The following is an 18,799-nucleotide window of genomic DNA, read 5'->3' as shown; positions in this document are numbered from 1 at the left end:
AGAAAAAGTTTGGTTTATGGCCTCCAATATTTACATGATTTATATTTACATGAAGAAGAGTTTTTAGAAATTTTGAAACAAATTTCCACAACACATCACCTTAAACATGTAGGTCTATCAATTCTGTGCGCTGTATCTGTTAGATAAGTAAAAGTGGGCAAACATGAGGGGTTTTTGTTGTTAATTTTAAAAGATATTTTGCACTTTGGGGGCTACTAAAGCAAACTTTTGGGTTTACAAAAACATGCAGCATTTGCTTCACATGCATACAGACTTACTCCATTGAGTATTGGCGCCAACAAACGACTGTTACTTACTTTAGCTTGAGTAAGCATGAGTTTAAAAGATTAAAAGCAGGCACCATCATTTCCTTGACGTACCAAGACGCAGTGGTGTTACAAAAGGAGCCGGGTGTTCACTCTTCGACGCCTGCTGGGCTTAACACCACCTCACAACAACATGAGTTATAGCATGAAAACCTATGAGAACACAAGAAGACCCACACGGCGTTACTTTCGATTGCTGTCATTATTTCCATCGACAAGTCGAGCTAAAACACTGTTTTGCACTATAGCTCACCTTGGTATAATGAACTAACCAAGGCCTTATCACAACCTCGGTTTCAGCAGGAGCCCTGTGCACATTGGGCCGTGATGTCATATGCAAAGGTCGATATCCTAATCATTTCAAATAGGGATGCCGTGACGTCACCCTGGAAAAATAATATTGTACGCACTTTAATTAAGCAACGGAGGCGGCATTTAGCGTCTTTTTTTTTTTTTAAATCCCCAAAGCCCGGTTTTCAATGAGACTGCCGGCCTTCCTAAATGACGTCACAGTCCCATCGCGAAGACCTTCTGTTAACTTGCTGGTGTTGTACACTACTGCAGCTAGCGCCGCATTTCACTCCGATGTGAAGCATAGTTCTATGCTGAAAGTAGAGGCTTTAGTTGAAGCGTTATTTTGTACAAGTGTATGCTATCTTGCGTGTACGAGCAGAGGAGGCAATTTCGATATCTGTGCGTATTATAAAGCCAATAGGCAATAAAGCCAAGAAACGCATAGGGTTATTTAGCTGTGCTTAAAATTGAAATGTAAAAGATAATACGGAAAAGGGAAATTGAAAGTAGACAAAAAGATAACTTGTCGCCAGTGGGAACCAGGCCCACAACCACTGTATTACACGTGCGTTGCACTACCAGTTGTGCTACAATGGCGGCCATCAGTGTAGCCACTACCTTGGGTATTTATGTGGGCTAGACCTAGAGTGTTAGTCAGGGCCATTTCGGGTGGAGGCGGGACATAATTTTTGCCCGATATTCTTGTGATGTGTGTGTCTGTAAGAACTACAATGCTTTGCACACTGACACGCGACGCAAATACGGCTATTTAAAGAAACACACGTAACAACGGTCCACAGAAACGCGGTGATACAGGACCACCGCATCAAAACAAGCATAAAAGAAAATAAAAAAGTTACAGTATATTACCATCTTTACTATTAGGTTGTGAATCATGTGAATGACTAGGAAAAAATCGCACTTTCCGAATGATCCGCATTTGCTCCCAATGGCACATTACGAGGGCTGTGGAGGTGGATCGGAAAACTTGGCAGACATTACCCGCAGCCGACTCCCCACCGGCAAGTGGCGGTATACTTCAGGGCCAACCGACTGTCTGCAGCGCTTGCAGAAAAGCTCGTTTTGTTGATGTCGGTCGCCACGTTTCCGCATTGTGAATGGGCCATAAGGGCTTTAATACTTGATCCCGAGAACTGATAAGCCACAATCTTCGTCCAGAAGCGTGGTAGAGACCCACGATTTTGCTGCCTGTGTGTTGTTACCCCGAACGTGGTGGCCTCTCTGTTGGCGTCGCCGATCAGCCGGCATGCGATGTAACGAGATCTGCCGGTGACGCGCTCGTGCCTCTATATCGGACGGATGCACAACCACTGGCTCGCGCGTGCTCTTTGCGGTCTTCGTCACCGAGGCCGCCCCCCCCCCCCCCCCCCCGGAGGACAGACAACGCGAAAACGCTGTAAGGATTACGTACACGCTGTGAGAACGACGGGAGAGCCGGCGCTAACCATTTGCGGGTGTAACTGCGTCCTTTATTTGACCCCATTTCTTCATGGGTTCTCTACTCCCCAAAGAATATCGCGTTCGCGCGCATTAGTCCTGATTGGAGTGAACATACAAGAATTTTCGAAATATTGTTAACCAGTGTATCAGAGTGAGAAATAAATAGGCAAACACACACAAGAAAATATGAAGGCAAGCGCATCACTTAATCATCTTTCCTTCTTTGTGGGAGTGTGGAGGGGCGCTATTGCTCAATTTTTATTTTCTCGCTCGGAATATTTTTTCCGTAACGATGCTTAACCAACTCGCCTAACAACAGGTTCCTTTTCGAGAAAAATTTGACGCGTTTACTCCCTCATGAAGAAGTTGCCGCACATTATGATGACCATCTATACTGGCTTCGGCGCTGGCCGTGCTGGTAACCGAGGTGTTTCAGCAGTTGTGCGTCTCATACAATGCAAAGGTCATTTTACCGCGTGCCAATCTCCGCAGGAGAGACAGTTTTAGTCCTGATAACAGGGCTTCGCTAGGTTGCACATTGCCACAGAAAGAAAACTGCGTGATTTCGAAGTGCCGCTTTCATCTGTACGGCCAGCAGCACATGCAGAGTCGGCATCCTTCCCAGCGTGTCCGGCCGCTTTCGACCCATTCGTATTGCTTATTGGTCGTTCCCGGCGAGGTATTCCCGTCAAATTGGCAGTGCAGGGCGGATGACCAGAACTGCCACTTAAATAAATGTTTTCTCCACATTTCCGCCAGAAAAATAAGCGGCGTTGGGTCACATTATTCCCGATGCGTACCGGCCGACACGAAGCCGGCGACGGCGCATGGCGACACACTATAGTACGCCACCGTACGCGTTGTCGGAAGCAAGCTCGTTGCATGCAGTGTACTACCCCGAGCTGCAGCGGTGCACTCGCCAACAACTGTGTGCATGCTGACAACGAACAGCTGCGACGCATGCATGCACGTGCGACGTGACGGCGCGTCAGGTATCTCAAAGTACACTATACATACACGGCTGCCGGGGTGTGGTTGCCCGTGCCCTGTGCTAATCGTCACGACTTTTTTTGAAGTTTTTCTCATAGTTCAGCTCTTTAGAGGGACATCATCCGTTACTTGCGCCGCGGCGATTCATTGTGTGCTGGTCGGGCGACGTCAGATCGAATGCAACGCGCACTGTACGGCGGACGGAAGCGGGCGCCTTCCACACACGACGGGCTCGCCGTGCTGCTCGTGCCCATTCCCCGCAGTTCGCTTCACCACATATCGCAGCGCTGCGCAAATTTGGGGTGCTATCCTTTCGTTTAGCCCGCTGAAATTGATAGTCGGAATGCTATTTCTGGCACTGTCGCAATCTGCCGCGTTAGCAGCGTGGACCAATCGAAGAGCGCGCAGCCAGGGCTACACAGAGTGGCGAATTCGAAATTTTGGCGTAACTCGACAGATCCGCGAACTGTTTTAGTTCAGGGCAGTTTCAAGAGCTGTTGCTCCCGGACGCGCCTAAACTCGACTGACAACTGTTTGCCGCTGGCCTGAGGTGCGCGAGTTTGTGAAACCTCGCAATTACCTGAGTTGCTGACGCATTTCCTGCGCCATTCTATTGTTTACCGCAAATCATATTGACCGCAAAAAAGACGGGGACGTAGGAAGAAAACACATAAACAGCACAGGCGGTACAATGCGGTTTACCGTATACCGGTGTATACGGTTTACCGTATACAGATGCAGCCGCCATCACCAGTCGCCGTGTAAGGCATGGTGTAAGGTGACAGCTATGCGGTTGGTCGGCAAGGAAGTGCCGCCCTTTCAGACTCTGTGTGTCTGACACGGGCGCTTTTGTTTCGTTCCAGCCGGCTCGCTGAAGGAATTCGGTCGACTGCTGATGACCATCGAAGACGAGCGGGACCGAATGGTACGTGCTGCTTTCTCAAGCCCCTCAGTATATGCGGGCCTCTACGCGAAGACGCCGGTACAGAGAGAAAAGGGAACCTGGATGCAAAACGTGCAACGAATCTTTCTCAACCCTCTTTCACTCCGACTCATCTGCTAGTTTCTCTATGGCTAGACCGTCATTGTCCTTAAGAGCGTCTCTCAGAAGCGGTAGCAGCATCGGACAGTAACGTTGTGGTCAATGAGTACTGACATGAAAGTTTTCATTCTTATTGTTTATTTTTTATTCTATTTATTTATTTAACTGGCGGTTCTCAACCTCGAAACCCTAAGAGAGAGAAAAAAATGCTGGCGTGCCTCAGAGTGTCCTAAATAACTTACTACGATACCATTCCTGCGCACCAGTTTCGGTTTCACCGGCGTTGCGCAGCTGAGCTCGAAGTCCCGGTTTCGATTCCTGCCACGGCGGTCGCATTTCGATGGGGGGCGGAACGGAAAAAACGCTCGTGTACTTAGATTTGGGTGCACGTTAAAGAGCTCCAGGTAGCACAAATTAATCACTGCGGCGTGCCTCGTTATCGTGACCTGGTTTCGGCCCGTAAACCCTCGGAGCTTAATTGAATTTCAGTTTCGGTTTCGTTTCCCAAACGGGGTACGTGTCGTGACGCAGAAGATGGTCGTATTGAAACAGACCATCGCGACGTTTCGGCACTCGCTCCGGCTCGCTCGGTCGTCTTTTACATGCTGCTTCATCGAGCCGCGCAGTGATTTGCTTGCGCGAAACTGCAGCTTCGGGTTGCGTACCTCGGGAGCGCACTAGCGGCCGCCCTCGGTGCGATGGCCCCTGTTGGGTTTGTCTTGTAAACAAACGGTGGGTAGAGTGGGGACGGAGGCACTATGGACGAGGAACAGATGCTCGCGCGAGAAGGGAGAGAGAAAGACTTCGTGGCACCGCCCTCGTCGATCCATGTGGATCTTTTACACGAGTCGGTAATTGAGTCGACATGAGTCGACAGCTTGGCCCTCGGTAAGCCGAGGGCCAAGCTGTCGGCTCAGTCCCACGGCATCCCAGACTAGGGACGCCGCCCACCTCGGACGATTTTACCGTCGGCTCATTTCTACTAATAAAGTTTATTCCTCCTCCTCATTCATTCATTATTCACATTATCCAGGGGAAAAAAATACTGGCATCGATAAAAGTTGACTCTCGCTCTCGCACAATATTTTAGATCCATAGCCAAAGTACGCGGCTAAATGCGACATGTGTTTAGTTTCTTCTCGCAACTTGCAAAAGAAAGCGCTAGCCTTCAAAATTTATTCGTTTGTGCTGCGATGTCATTCAACTCTCCGCGCGCATTGTGCGAAACTATGTGCGATGATGTATGTGACAGGTTGGGGGGGGGGGGGGGGAGGGGGTCCGTTCGTTTCAGCTCATTGGCTCCCCTAAAGCATGTTCTCGATGTAGCAGTCTTCTCGCCTCCGTCTCGTGGACTCGGATTCTTTGCCGTTGGTCTTCTCTGTATACCGCGTCCATTTGCAGAACCGTGCATTCCCGGGACCCTGTAGCCGCGTGTTTCTCGTTTTGTTTATCGTGCGCGCAGCGTCGACGCTGGGCCTCGGCACTCGTATACGCTTATAGCCGCGGCCGGAGCGGAGTTCGCGCGCGTTGTTTATCTTACTCCGCCTGTCCGTGTGCAGGACTGAACAGGCCAGTGCTAAAGAGGAAAAAAAAAAAAGGAACGATGGAAAGGCCCCGGTAGCGGTCGACCGCGCGTCTCACTATTACGCCGCTGGTCGGACGGCTAACGGAAACCAGACATTCGCATGTGTACCAAACGGCCCGATTCGCTCGAAAGCTAGATTTAGTTGTGCCAGTTCCTGTTCCATTTCCTTCGCGACCGATGCGGGGAAAAAGAGCGCGCGGGTGCCAAGGGCACGAGCGCCTGCGACCGGCCGGCTTTTTTTTTTCTTTCTTTCTTTCTGCGTCGCGCCGTATCTGCGCTTCCCACTCGTCGCCGTGGTGCGCTCTCGGGAGTCTCTCCTAAGTTCGGTGCAACTGTCGGGTCGGTGGCGTATAAGCTGCCTTTCGCGTCTCCCACGCGAGAAACGCTGTGGAACTGTTTTCGATTAGAAGTGCATAAACGTCGGCGGCGCCGGATACCTTCAAAATCATTTGGATACGCTTTCGCAGCGACGCGCGCATTTCGTTTGCGCCGTCTCTCCATATACCGCGCGTCGGTGGGCTTCGAAGTGGTGGGGGTCGCGCATTCGAGTCGACCAGCTCTCGTTGCGTGCAGGACGTTGCGAGGTATGCGTGGCCCGTTACGCCGCTGGACGTTTTGCGTTGGGAAGATCACGCATGATCGCACCCGAGATCTTGGGAATCGGTTGGGCCATGCTGTGGAGACGTCCAGCGGCCACGCTGTGTGTAGCCTTCGGTGAAATCCTCCGAAAATCCTGCGATCGCACCTCTCGACGCACGGTGTGGAAATATTCTTGGCGGAACCGGGGGAACGAACTTTGAACTATAGTGGCACTCTGCGGAGACCTAGCTTTGCAGAGCATAACGTTGAGCATGCCTCGTCTTCCCCCCTCCCTCCTACTCTCTCTCTCTTCGTTTTGGTGAAAATACATAAGTAGAGGAGAATGTGTTTTTTTTTCTTTTTAGTTAAACTCTTTCTCCTTCGTATACCCGAATGTCCCACGTTGTGCTTTTAGATGTTGACGCTGTCCCGACGTTGGTAACTCCTTGAATGTTTATCAACCATTTGTCTCATTCAAAAAAGTGGACGCGCTGCTCTTGCCCACATAGGCTCATATTTGTTTATCTAGGACACTAACCGATGAATTAAGCTTGGATTTTGTTCCTCGAATTTCAAAGTGGTAAGCAACACCGAAGCAGCCATCACCGGCTTCTAACAGCTGTAGCGTGCGAACACGTCACCACTGTGTCATGTTCGAAGCAGGAAGTAAAGACACTTATCAGCATACTATACGTGAGTAGTGAGAGAGAGAGAGAGAGAGAGAGAGAGAATGAGTGAAAGGGGCAGGGAGGTTAGTCAACACTGCCGGAAGCGCCTAGGACGTGACGCTCGGTGTAACACAGGTGTCACGATGGAACGTCATCTATCGCATTTTTATACGCGCGTAATACTTCGACAGCAGCTTGTACAGTGAACACAACTATGTGGTGTGTTACGTACTCAGCTGTCAAAATGCTTCTGACATATCTGTTGTTGACACATGTGTCAGGAGGCGACATAGGAGTCACCGTCGAAGGTAGCAATTGGCAGAAATATCGCAATAAGCTTGTCAAACAACATGATAAGCAGCGGCCGGGTGAGCCGGGTTTTACTATAGCGCAACGTGCACGCTTAGTGGTGCTCAAATATGTGCAATCTGTCCTTATTTTGCGGCACTGAAGGGTACATTAGAACTTCGGAACGTGGAGAGGCTTTAGTAGATACATTCAATTGCTCAGTATCTCTCTTCTGAATTCGCGTTAGTCGTTTAGCAGGCAGTGAAACCGACGACGTCATTTTGTGACTGCGTATATATCTCTAGATTGTGGCGCTCTTTCTGTGGGTGCTGATCGTTCTTGTGAAAAATAATGTCTGCAGAATTTATTTGAACACTTTTTTTTCTAATGCAGTGTAATTTCATGTTTAGTATTTGCCGATTAATTAACCTCGGCCAGCCGCATGCATAGTCGCAGTGCCATGCCTGAGGAATCCGAAGGTGGCATCACCCGCTATTTCTTTCATCGCTGCGCTTTTTGATTCTGGCATGTGACCCGCTTGCTATCGTACTTCAGTGCACAGTAAATACCAGCCTACCTGCCGCGATGGCTCTATGCCCATAGCATTTTGCTTCAGAGCGCTATCACGTGGTATTATTTTTCATATATCTAAGTCTCAGCGTCCGCGTGCAGATATTGAGTAGAAATGGCATAAACGCCCGTGGCGTTGAAATTTCGGAGATCCGTACGGCGTCTCGGTGTAGGCGCAGCCGACGTCTAGGTATACTTCTAAAATAGCAACCCGTCAGTGTATATGGCTTGCAACATCGAAGACACGTACGCTACATATGTAAACTGTGCGGCTACGGTTCCAACATCAGGCGCCGGCACATCGGACGGCGCTGATGAGATGGTGTGCAACCGCAGGAGACACGCCGGGTGTGGGCGTACGGGCGTACCACGACACGGGGGTGCGGTCACTCTTATCGGCAGACCTGCCGCGAATGACACGCTTTCTGACGCGTGTACATTGCTCGCACCAGTGCGCTTACGTGGCCGCTGCTGCATGTTTCCGCGACGCCCCCGAGGCTACGCCCGCCCACAGCGTCTCCGGTCAAATTTGGTCGGGGGGTATGTGGATTAGCACGAATCCGCCCCCGTCTAACTTGGGCGCCTCGATGCGCGGGTGTCGGTGCTCTCGCTGCACGTAGTGGCAGTATGCTATACCGCTAAACGAGGGCGCGTGCGTCGTGGCACTCTGCGTCGAACTATCGTACGTCGGACCGCAACGCAGCTACGGTAGGCGCTTAAAAAATAAAAAAAAATTAAATAAAAGGTTGTACGGGCCAAAACCACGATCTGATTATGAGGCACGTAGTAGTAGAGCACTGTGGATTATAATTTTGACCACCTGCCGCTCTCTAACGTGCACCCAATGCACGGTACACCAGCGTTTTTTTTTTTTTTTTTGCGTTCCGCCTCCACCGGAATGCGGCAGGAATGAGATCAGGAATTGAACCCGCGACCTCGTGCGACCTAGTACGGCGGTTCCTTGTCGGGCGGTGTCGCGGTGCGTTTCGTACTTCACGCTTTCCTATGTTAGCGGCGATGTCGACGTTCCGCTGCTCGTGCACGTCTCATGGTTAATTCGGCACCGTTTTTTCCCGATTCGAGCTTTATATTGAGAGAAAATAAGAAAAGTTTTCTAAAAAGTACGTAGTGCTGTTCTGTACACCATAGAGTTTCGTAACAGAATTAGTAGAGGGAAATGAGGTGTCATACTGTCTGCGCACGCCACTCCGGTACAGCGCTTCGTTCGTGCACACATTTCTCTAAATTTCGTCTCTTTGGCTTCGAAGAACCTCTCGGTTTCCCTCTGTAAACTTTTATTGCTTAAATATCTTCACTGCAAGGGGGACCTCCTGTCCCCCTGACAGTTTTTACTTTGGAACCTTCTTTCCTTTGTAATTGTAATAATGTCAAATAACAATAAAATTGATTGATTGATTGGTTGATTGATTGATTGATTGATTGATTGATTGATTGATTGATTGATTGATTGTCTCATCAAATTCCCTGCATAGTCATGATTATCCTCAGTTTCCTTCTAATTCATACCATTATATTGTTTTCGACATATTACACGTAAAGGAAACGCCATAAATTGGCGAAGATAGTCACCCTTGGTGAACTTCATTGTTCGGAAGTCATCAAAATCTAGCGACACGCGGACTTAGGCCGAGACTGAATCTAGCGACACGCGGACTTAGGCCGAGACTGATCTACACAGTCGAGATTGGCGTGCGAGAATGAAGTAGTTGTCAACGTAGATCACTCCACGGCTTTGGAGAAACATGCGACTAGCACGTAATTCACGCCTGAACCGCAAAGAACAATAAAACAAGCCGCACTTTCTCAACAAAGTCCTGCCGAATCGTATCACTGTGCACCGTGTAAGACCCATCTCTTTTTCTATTATGGTTGTCCGACTGCTACGCCAGATTTCCCTCTAGTTAAAGGATTTTAAAAAAAAAATCTATGCAGCACACTTCAGAAAACCGCCGTACTCGAGATTCTGGTGCAGATGAGTCAAGTGAATTGCAGCGCTGAGGGACCCTTTGCTGATCGAACGCGTGGGACAGCAAACTTCCGCTCGATGTGTTCCAGTCATTCAATAAGGGTGCTTTGCCTTGAGGCGCGCTTACGAAACTGCTTTATCAGTTTAAGTAAAGCGTTTTATTTTTTTCCTAGTCACCGCGCTTGGATTAATATAAAGCGACGTGCGGTGCCACAGTAAATATTTTGGTCCTTTACTGATCATGGTGCTCTGCGTGCTGCTCCCATGTTTGATTGATGTCATTGTTGTTAGTGCACCAGATAGTCACCTAAATGTTTCAGTTGTTTTATTGCGATAACGATGCGTAAAATTTGACGGTATCCAGGGTAGACCCCCCCCCCCTTTTTTTTTTCGCGTATATAGCGGTCCGAGTTGAACGGACAGTAAACGTCGAGCTGAATCTATCTAATGATCTTATTGGGCGCCGGCGAACGCCGACAGTTCTTCGTCGAGCCCGAAAAACACGAAGAAAATGCCGTGCGGCACTTTTCGCCTAATTTGCGGGCTTTGTTGAGCGTTTTTGGACAAAATTTTATGTAGCGCGTAATGAACAACAGGAAAGTTGACCGGGAATTTCGCTCCGTATATTTGCGAATTTTGATTAATAACTAGTTAGATAATTAGGCGAAATACAAAAAAAATATGTCTGACTTGCTCCAAGCGACGGCCAGCGGTATTACCTTGGTTCTGTCGAGCTACGTGGCACTCGCATATTTTTTAATTTTGGCAGAAGTTGCGTGGGACACCCTGTATGTGTCAGATGACCAGTGTCGACACATTTCTGAAGTTGTAGAAACTATGCCGCATCGCACTTATTAGGATTACGCTTATCAAGGGTGGATGCTGGGAAGCGTTGATATTTTAATTTTGGTACTAAAGTTGGTCTCGTTGCGACAGGCCTGGTGTCATTGACACAATCGTGACGTCATGAGGAATTCACCTATCCTGGGTGCCGAAACTGGCTTCGTATTAGCAAGAAAGGCTGTTGCGCTATAATTGTTCGTAAGGACAAATTCCAGCCGATCGTGTACCTGGGCATTATATCAGCGAAGGCACTCTGCCAATGGCAAATAGCACTTGCCAACGAAAATATTTGTGAATTCAGCCTTTGGTTCGTATATGTAGTAACAAGCGTTATAGTAAAGTATTTATGGCGTATTGGGGCTTGCCAGTGGCTTTCCTTTTTTGGTTAAAAGCGTTTCGGTATTCATGTAACGTAGAAGAAAGAAAGAGTCGAAAATAGCATGTTAGTACTCCTTTAGGCTCGCGTCGCGCGGAAGGACTAGCAGGATTGACTGACACGTGACCCGAGGGTCGTGACACGCTTATCCTCGCACTTCTTTTGCAGCAAACATTCGGTCTCTTTCACTTGACACATCTGTATGGCTTTCCGGTGTCGTAAGTTTCGTTGTCGTATGCCGCTGCCGTAAACGTGTTTTATGAGCGCGCCAGGCGCGTGAGCTTTGGGAAGGGCGCTTTGTGGACTCCAGAAAGCCTATAGAGGCGGCGGGAAATGAGAGGCGTTTGGTACGCCTTTGTGTACCTATACGTTGTCTCTTCGTGCTATATTAGTCTGCTTCGGTCTGCGTACAAAACTTCCATGGCTGAAGTCGTGCGATGTAATTATTTATGCGTCGACGTACACGAACGGTGTGGTCTAGACAACCGCCCTACACATATGCTGCAAGCGATTTTCGTTGTCGGAGAAAAACTCGACATCTCTTAGCGTTTAGGGAATCTTCTACTGTGGACACCCTTATGGAGATTATTTTGGAGGCGCATGTGTAAAGGAATACTGAAGGCCAACGACGAGTTGAAAAACATGTATTCGTGCATCCTTTGGCGACTAAAAAAAAGAAAGAAAATGTTTAATTCTTTATTTTTAGCCGGGAAAATGAAGTCCGAATTCGCCTTTCTCAATTTTCGCGCCGAAATCGGTGTGAAATTGTAGGTTAAGTCTTTTGTGTGTGTGCGCGTGTGCCTGCATCAGTTTGTTAGTGAACACTCCACTAGCCTCGAGCAAATGCACATGCTTTACGTGACAGAAATTTTCATTACGGAGTCGCCACCCGCGCTATTACCGGGCTTGAGGTTAAACTGAGTTATTTGATAACCTACCCATATCTACTCCGACCTCATATTTATCTTCATTGTCGCCTTAAAAAGGGTTAGTTGCTTTTGCTCTACGAATGCCATCCAACCACGCTTATGCTCGCGTCTATACCACCGCCGCAGTTGGAGAACGCCCACAAGACGTTCATCGAGCCCATCGAGCGGTTTCGCAAGGACAACATCGGTGAGGCCAAGGTGAGTGTGGCATGGGCACTGTGCGCGCGTTGCGCTGCAACTTTGCTGTACGCGCGGGCTCAATAGCGCAGGACGTATACACTCTGCGAGGAGGGAGGGCGGGGTGGGGGTGTAGCTAATGCGCCGTAGTGATGTGCAGCGGTGCTCACGTCGAGGTCGCAGGTTCGCCTATCATCACGCGTTGGCTGCGTATTTGGCGGCAAGACGCGCTGCAACGACACACTGCACGTCGTCGCCGTCAGAGAATGCAAAAAGAACCCATGTCGGGAATCTCGGGTTAATGCTCTTCGCGCAGAACTCTGCAACACATACCCAGCTATATACACGGCTGTGCACGTTTTATTATCTCGTTTGTACCGGTTGTATTTGACCTTCGTACGCGGCACACGCTATATACAACCCGGCGTCTGTAGTTCGTAGACCTGCGAGGCCGGAATGGAATTCGTCTGAGCTTCATTCGTGGCCAAGACGTGTTTATAACATCCGAACTTATAGAACACGAGACAAAAAGGACGCGTTCTTGCGTAGTGTCTACCTGGTTTGTTCCGTGTCTTCAGTTAAACTGTTGGTTGAACCTGCAACGCACCTGCTTTCCTTCGCGACCGGCAGCGTGCGTTCTCTGCCACTCGCTTTCAAGCCGCGCATTGCAGTTTGGTGGAGGCGCTATGTGGTCGGCACCAGCAGTTACACAGACGATTGAATGAAGTTCGCTGTATTGCGTGGGTCTCCTCTGACGCGCGCTTCGACTTTTTTTTTTTTTTCGCGTGCAGGAGCGCAAGAAGAAGTTCGACAAGGAGACCGCCCGCTACTGCCAATCGCTGGAGCGGTACCTGGGACTCTCCGTCAAGAAGGGCGATGCGCACCAGAAAGAGGCGAGTGTCGCGATTGTACGGACACCACGCACCGCCGTGGAAGTGCATGCACCACGAGCACGCTGTGTATAGCGGACGTAGCGTAACCCTGGGAATTCGCGGACCACGCGTGGTAACGGAACCTGTATTTACTGAGGTCCGAGAACCTGCTATAGTCTGTGGGAGCTTCCGTAGAGTGTCGATGGCGGCGATACGGATAACGGCTCTGCTCGTTCAAATGTTCACACGTCCGACAGCGGCAGTATGCTGTGTCCTAACGAGGAGTTGGCGGAGCGTGGTCTCTGCCTATAGAGCGAGCTTTTGCGAACCAGACGCTCCGCGTACACGCAGACCGCGCGGTGTCCCGATCCGCCGCTCAGCGGAAGAACAGTGTGTATACGGAGTGATCGTTTTTTACAAGCATTGTGGAATTTTTAAGAATCGTCTGTGTCAGATGACGTAATTCTTGTCCTTGAGCTTATTGTATTATTCGAAGAGGCGGACATTATACTAGCACGAGAAATCGAAACACATACTCTAGTAATTAACGAAAATCCGCTGTCTAGCTTCCTAATTAATTATCTTGCGGCGCGTATCGCAGTTTACGAATTGTATAGCGCCGAGTTATCAAGGCGTATCCACTTGAAATTAATTTCCAGAATCAGACCAGTTCCGACATATTTATAATAATACATAATACATAAGCGTTCCAGTTACTTCCGTTCTTCAATGCACAAGAAAGCGTTTTGGTAAAATATTTAGTAGAACAACAGCGCATTTTTACCGCGATTTTGATGGCGCATATCTCCTAACTGGCGTCATTCTGGAAATTAATTCCAAGTGGATTCGCCTTGCAAGCTCACCGACTACAATTCCTAAATTGCAATGTGCGCCATCAAGTAATTAATAAGAAGGTAATTAATGTTTTTTTTCCTAATTAGTAGAATAGGTGTTTCGATTTTGTCCGCATCTCTCAATAATCCAGCTCAAGGCCTAAATGTTATCTTCAAGAGGCTATGTTTAAAGATTCCGTAAAACTTAAAAGTGAACACCCTGAAGTGTATATACATAGAGAATGACTCCTGCCGTTTGATGCGGTCTACAAGTCGCTGCGGCAGGCCTTTGCCGCTTCTGTCGAAATTGTGTCCGGAGGACAAGTCCGTGAAACGAGGCACGCTTGGAGCGCGGTGCTTCCCACGTTCCCCCCAGTCGTTTCGTCTTCGCGCCGTTGTTATTTTCGTTTATATTCCTCGTGTGGCCCCGCGAGCCAGTGCGTCGACCGCCTACCCCCCCCCCCCTCCCTCCTCCGGGAGGGTCGCGTCAGCCAAGCCAACACGCCCTTCGCGCACGCGGTGTGCGAGGTCCCGAAGTCGCAATTGCCTCGGGAATCCTGTTAGGCCTGCTGTCGATAGACCATGTGGATACACAGCGATAATCACCATTATCGGACGCGCTTCCTTCCCATTACGACGGGCTGCGTACCGTTGCTTTCTCTTTCTTTCTATTTTTTATGCAAACAGGGCGTCATCGAACAAGGTCGACCAGCATAAACATGGTCGTTGAGACGGGACGCCGTTGTTCAGTACACAGCTCATCTAGGCTTTACTCTTCGCAGCTCGTAACGACGGCGCAGTGACGTGGATAACTTTACTCCTCTGGAACTATATTAGAAAAAGTCACCTATCGTGCGCCAGTGTTTCCAGCTACAACCAGCTATTCGCATCCGACTGAACACACAGATTGCCGCAATTCTTTTTTTTTTTTCGGTATGTGATTCTGTGTGGGGTTTTGGGAATACTGTTGGCGGCGGGGCTGAGCGCTTCGTTGTAAGGCAACGTCGTACTTTATTCGAACGTGCACACCACAGTCTTAGTTTTCTATGATGAGGCACCTGAACCGACGAGGCCCGGGAAACGCTTTAATACGGACTTTCGGAAAAGAAAGCACAATTCGTTCCACATATTTCTTTCCCGTAGTTCCATGCGTTCCACGGAGCCCGTAGCAGGTTTCCCCGTTGTCCTCGGGGAACTAAACGAGGCTTCTTGTTTGTATACGTAGCAAGTGGCGAAACAGGTGCGTGAAAACGTTTTCATTGCGGTCATTCCCCGTCAGCGAAAACTTGGGATAAATCAACCGTGAACGCTTTATTGAAAAGTGCGCTTTACTGACTGCAGCCTAAGCATATGCGAGCCTAAGCATTATTGTCGGCCTGTTTGCCTTTAGAACACGCCGATAACAAGCACGCGTTTTGTAGCAACGTTGTCGCCCGTGTGTGTGTCCACTTTGGCGAGAGGAAGAACTCGCGAAGGATAGGCGCCAACGTCAGCGCCGCCGGCCGGCCTTCGTCGCGCCGGCGGTTTCGATTTTGCGCGGCGACGGCGTCGCCGGCGTCGTTCGAGGGTAGCGTCGGAGCGCTATCGACTGCCGCTCCGCGTAGCGGTCGTCTAGCGTAACGCGTTGGGTGAAGGGAAAAAAATTAAGCAACAAAAAAAGAAGAGAGATAAACGTTTCCGTTTCGAGCGAGAACCGAATGATGAAGGCCGTCTTCCCCGCATCGCTCCCGCGTCAGGCGGGAAAGTAAGCTTCGGCGGGGCGAAATCCCGCGCGCGCGTTCGCGCTCTCTCGCGATGGCGTGGCGGAGGCCCGCGATCTGCCGCCGTCGCATGGCGTCGGCCTCTGCGATTGCGCGGCGAAGGTAAGTGGGTGGCGGCCGTTCGACGCTCGCGTGCCGTCGCAGCTGTGAAATGGGAGCAGGGCGACCTGCGTAGAGCTTCCATTTTTGGAGCGTCGCCCTTTCGCGCGTTTTGTTGGTTAACGCGTCTAATACGGGCGGCAGCGGACCTTTTTAATTTTATCTTCTTTTTGTGTGTGATCTGCCGTCGTGTTTGCTGTGCGCTGGCTCTTTAGAGGCTGTAATTAACGCGACGCCTGTGGACTGCGAGTCCTCCTTCCCCGCACCCACGTTTTCGTGGCCTTGACATCTAGCGTTGGAAGGACAGCGCTCCGCCTCGCTTTTGGCCGGGATAACGAATCTTTGTTTAGCCTCCGCTGTATTCGCGTGTTGTCTGCTGGATAAGGGTCTCTGGTCACCGAATGGTGCCTGCGGATGTCTTTAAGGCGCGCAACCTGACGTTTCTCAGACCACGGCCTCGCCGTTGACGTTTCGGAATTGCTCTAAATGCTGAAACATACGTGCGGCGGGGATTCACTGTGCGTCTGAAATTTAATAGCTGAAGATTTCTTAAGGGAATACTAATTTCGTTGCTAAAAGGGTGTACTGTCGCATAAATATATACACAGTGACATCAAACTTATGGCACCAAGTCGGTTACAATAAACAAGGTGCCAAGTTTACTTTCTCTCGTGGCACTCTTTAGCCTGTGAACAGAACAATTTTTCTTGCAGTGGATGATGTTGCTTTTATGTTGTATTCCTAATTTGGCAGGTATTTGCGGTGCTTGAAATGGAGAAGATCCACTTCTTCAAAGCATCACTAGAATATGTACTGCTCCTTCAGAAAGTTCAAGAACGCAAGAAGACCGAATTCGTCGAAACGGTCAGTTAGTCATGACTGTTTACGTTTCATGCATGTTGTAGTCCACTTGTTAATGCTCGGGTACCGATTGTTTATTCTTCTCTTAATTGGCAGATACTGAGGTTTATGTACGGCTGGCTGACCTTCTATCACCAAGGTCTGTACTACATTGTTCTTGGTTTAAATTACTTTAATTTGTATCTTTAATTTGGTGCTAAAATAAGGACATCAGTGTTTAGGGCAGTTCTCAAGTAATGAAAAGTTGCTTTGAAAATTCTTGTATGACATTTTGCTGCTCCTAGTTGAGTCTTGTTGCATCTATTGTGTCTGGACGCAGTCACCAATACGTGCTTTTAATTTAATGGCATGATGATCAAACTCCCATTTTCTATTCTTCCCCCCATCCTCCTTCATTTGATGCAGGCAGTTGTCTCTTTTAGTGGCATTTATCAGGTTTCCTTTGATTGTAGTTCGTTTTTCACCTATATTATTGGTAATAATCAAACGCTCATTGTGGACTCCAAAATTTAGATTTTATAAATTTGTGTTTGCAAAGCAGCCATTGGAAAGGTAAAAGTTGTCTTTTTCACTACAAACACCTCAACACCCAATGAAAAGGAGTAGTACATTGCTAAAGGTGATGTGCCTTATAGCAGCAAATATTTCCAGCTCCTTACTTTGGTCATGTTTGTGCATACTTATTAACAACATAACAAGGGAATGTTGTACAAACTGTATCTCTTTGAGTGCCGTTAATGTCAAAGTAGATTCATCTGTTTGTTTCATCATTGACCCACTTCAGGCCATGAGGTAGCCAAGGAGTTCAACAGCTTCAACACAGACCTGCAGGTTCGGCTTCAGAAGGTGAGCTAGCACTGACAAACACTCCTTGTTTCACGACATGCCAAGGGCCAATTTGACCACCCAAAAAAAATTTTGTTTAATGTAGTATTAGGTGTAATATTACATTGAAGGATTGATGGAGTTCTATTGCCAGTTCTATAGTAACTGCATTTTACCTACAAAAGCACAGAATATTGAAAGTAGGGTGTAAGAAAACAGAAGTCATATAAAATTCCAAAATATGAGTTTAAAAAAAAAATATCTCTCAACTCAAACTTTGGGGACTTTCATTGTTGAATTTCACTCCACATTAACATTATTTCATACAGTCAAATGCTACAATGCAACACACATACTTGGAAGAAATAGGTGAGCCATGATGGCCAAATCAGACTCACATCAGTGCTGACAAAATCAAAATACTTACTTTATTGACTTCAAAGCACCAGCGTGCATCATTAAGATAACCAATTGCTACAAGAGAGATGCAAATTAACACACATATCCAGGCAAAGTAGACAGGACAACAAGCACTTTGTATCACCAACTAGCACAACAAGAAGTATTCCTGGTGAGATAACCAAGCATGCAAGTTGGGGCTCACATGGGCACTGCTATTTCTACTGCTTATGAGAAGACCCACATGAACTTCGAACTAGGTAAAATAATTGGATAGAGCAAATGATTTAGAATTAAAGAATTCTACCTGCATTTGATCAGTTTGCTTTTTATGTCTTAACAGCAGTCAAAACCTTTGCTCTTTTTTTTTAATCTTTACTCACAATACAGACAAACCTGTATCCATAAGTGGCTGTATTTTGATCAGTATCAGTGATGTCGCCAGCAAAAAAACAAAGAACTGTTTGCTCTGATGTTACGTACAAGCCTTCTTATGTCTTCACGCTTAATTCAGTAAGCCTATCACCATAGACTTGTGGTAAATATCCCCTGAACTGCATAAAATAACGAAATTATGCTTTGATGTCCAAACTTGTGTGTATAGAATCTGTGTTTGCACAGGAACATGACATTCAAGTTGGAACAATAACGTGGGGTGTGCATGGAATTTTCACCTGCTTGCTCTTACATGCAGGGTATGCAGAAAAGAACAAATTAGTGTGGCTCTGTGATCGTCATTTTCGCAGATTGTCTCTGTAGTGATTGGAATGCAAACACGTAGAGAGCCCCGTAACTTTGATAAATTGTCTTTACACATGTATGAAAGTCTGGTAACCTATCTCTTTATTTTTCATTTCTCTGTCCACTAATTGAAGCTGTGTTAATGTGACTTGTTCTTGTCCCACGCGTGACTGCAGACAAGGGAGAACTTTGAAGCAACACACAATGAAGCAGAACACTTGATGAGGAAAATGTTGGAGGTGCGTACAACGGTAATGCTCGCTGCTTCATCCATCCCATGTCATGCACATTACT

At 48.1% G+C, this 18,799-nt stretch overlaps 1 protein-coding gene across 2 annotated transcripts in view; it reads left to right on the top strand.

Annotated features, from left to right (window-relative positions):
- The window catches only part of Graf (GTPase regulator associated with FAK), a 59,928-nt gene that overhangs the window by 3,931 nt on the left and 37,198 nt on the right, over nucleotides 1-18,799 (top strand). Inside the window, exons 3-9 of one of the 2 annotated variants that reach the window (XM_065426855.2) lie at nucleotides 3,935-3,996; nucleotides 12,065-12,136; nucleotides 12,907-13,008; nucleotides 16,433-16,543; nucleotides 16,637-16,679; nucleotides 17,325-17,386; nucleotides 18,682-18,744. In XM_065426855.2, coding sequence (XP_065282927.2) covers nucleotides 3,935-3,996; nucleotides 12,065-12,136; nucleotides 12,907-13,008; nucleotides 16,433-16,543; nucleotides 16,637-16,679; nucleotides 17,325-17,386; nucleotides 18,682-18,744 — 515 coding nt within the window. Of the gene's footprint in view, nucleotides 1-3,934; nucleotides 3,997-12,064; nucleotides 12,137-12,906; nucleotides 13,009-16,432; nucleotides 16,544-16,636; nucleotides 16,680-17,324; nucleotides 17,387-18,681; nucleotides 18,757-18,799 lie in introns of both variants that reach the window. The other variant, XM_065426854.2, reaches the window with a different exon arrangement.

The sequence above is a fragment of the Dermacentor albipictus genome, chromosome 3, assembly GCF_038994185.2.
Source record: "Dermacentor albipictus isolate Rhodes 1998 colony chromosome 3, USDA_Dalb.pri_finalv2, whole genome shotgun sequence".
NCBI classification, from domain to species: domain Eukaryota; kingdom Metazoa; phylum Arthropoda; class Arachnida; order Ixodida; family Ixodidae; genus Dermacentor; species Dermacentor albipictus.
This window is presented reverse-complemented; position numbering and strand designations above follow the sequence as displayed.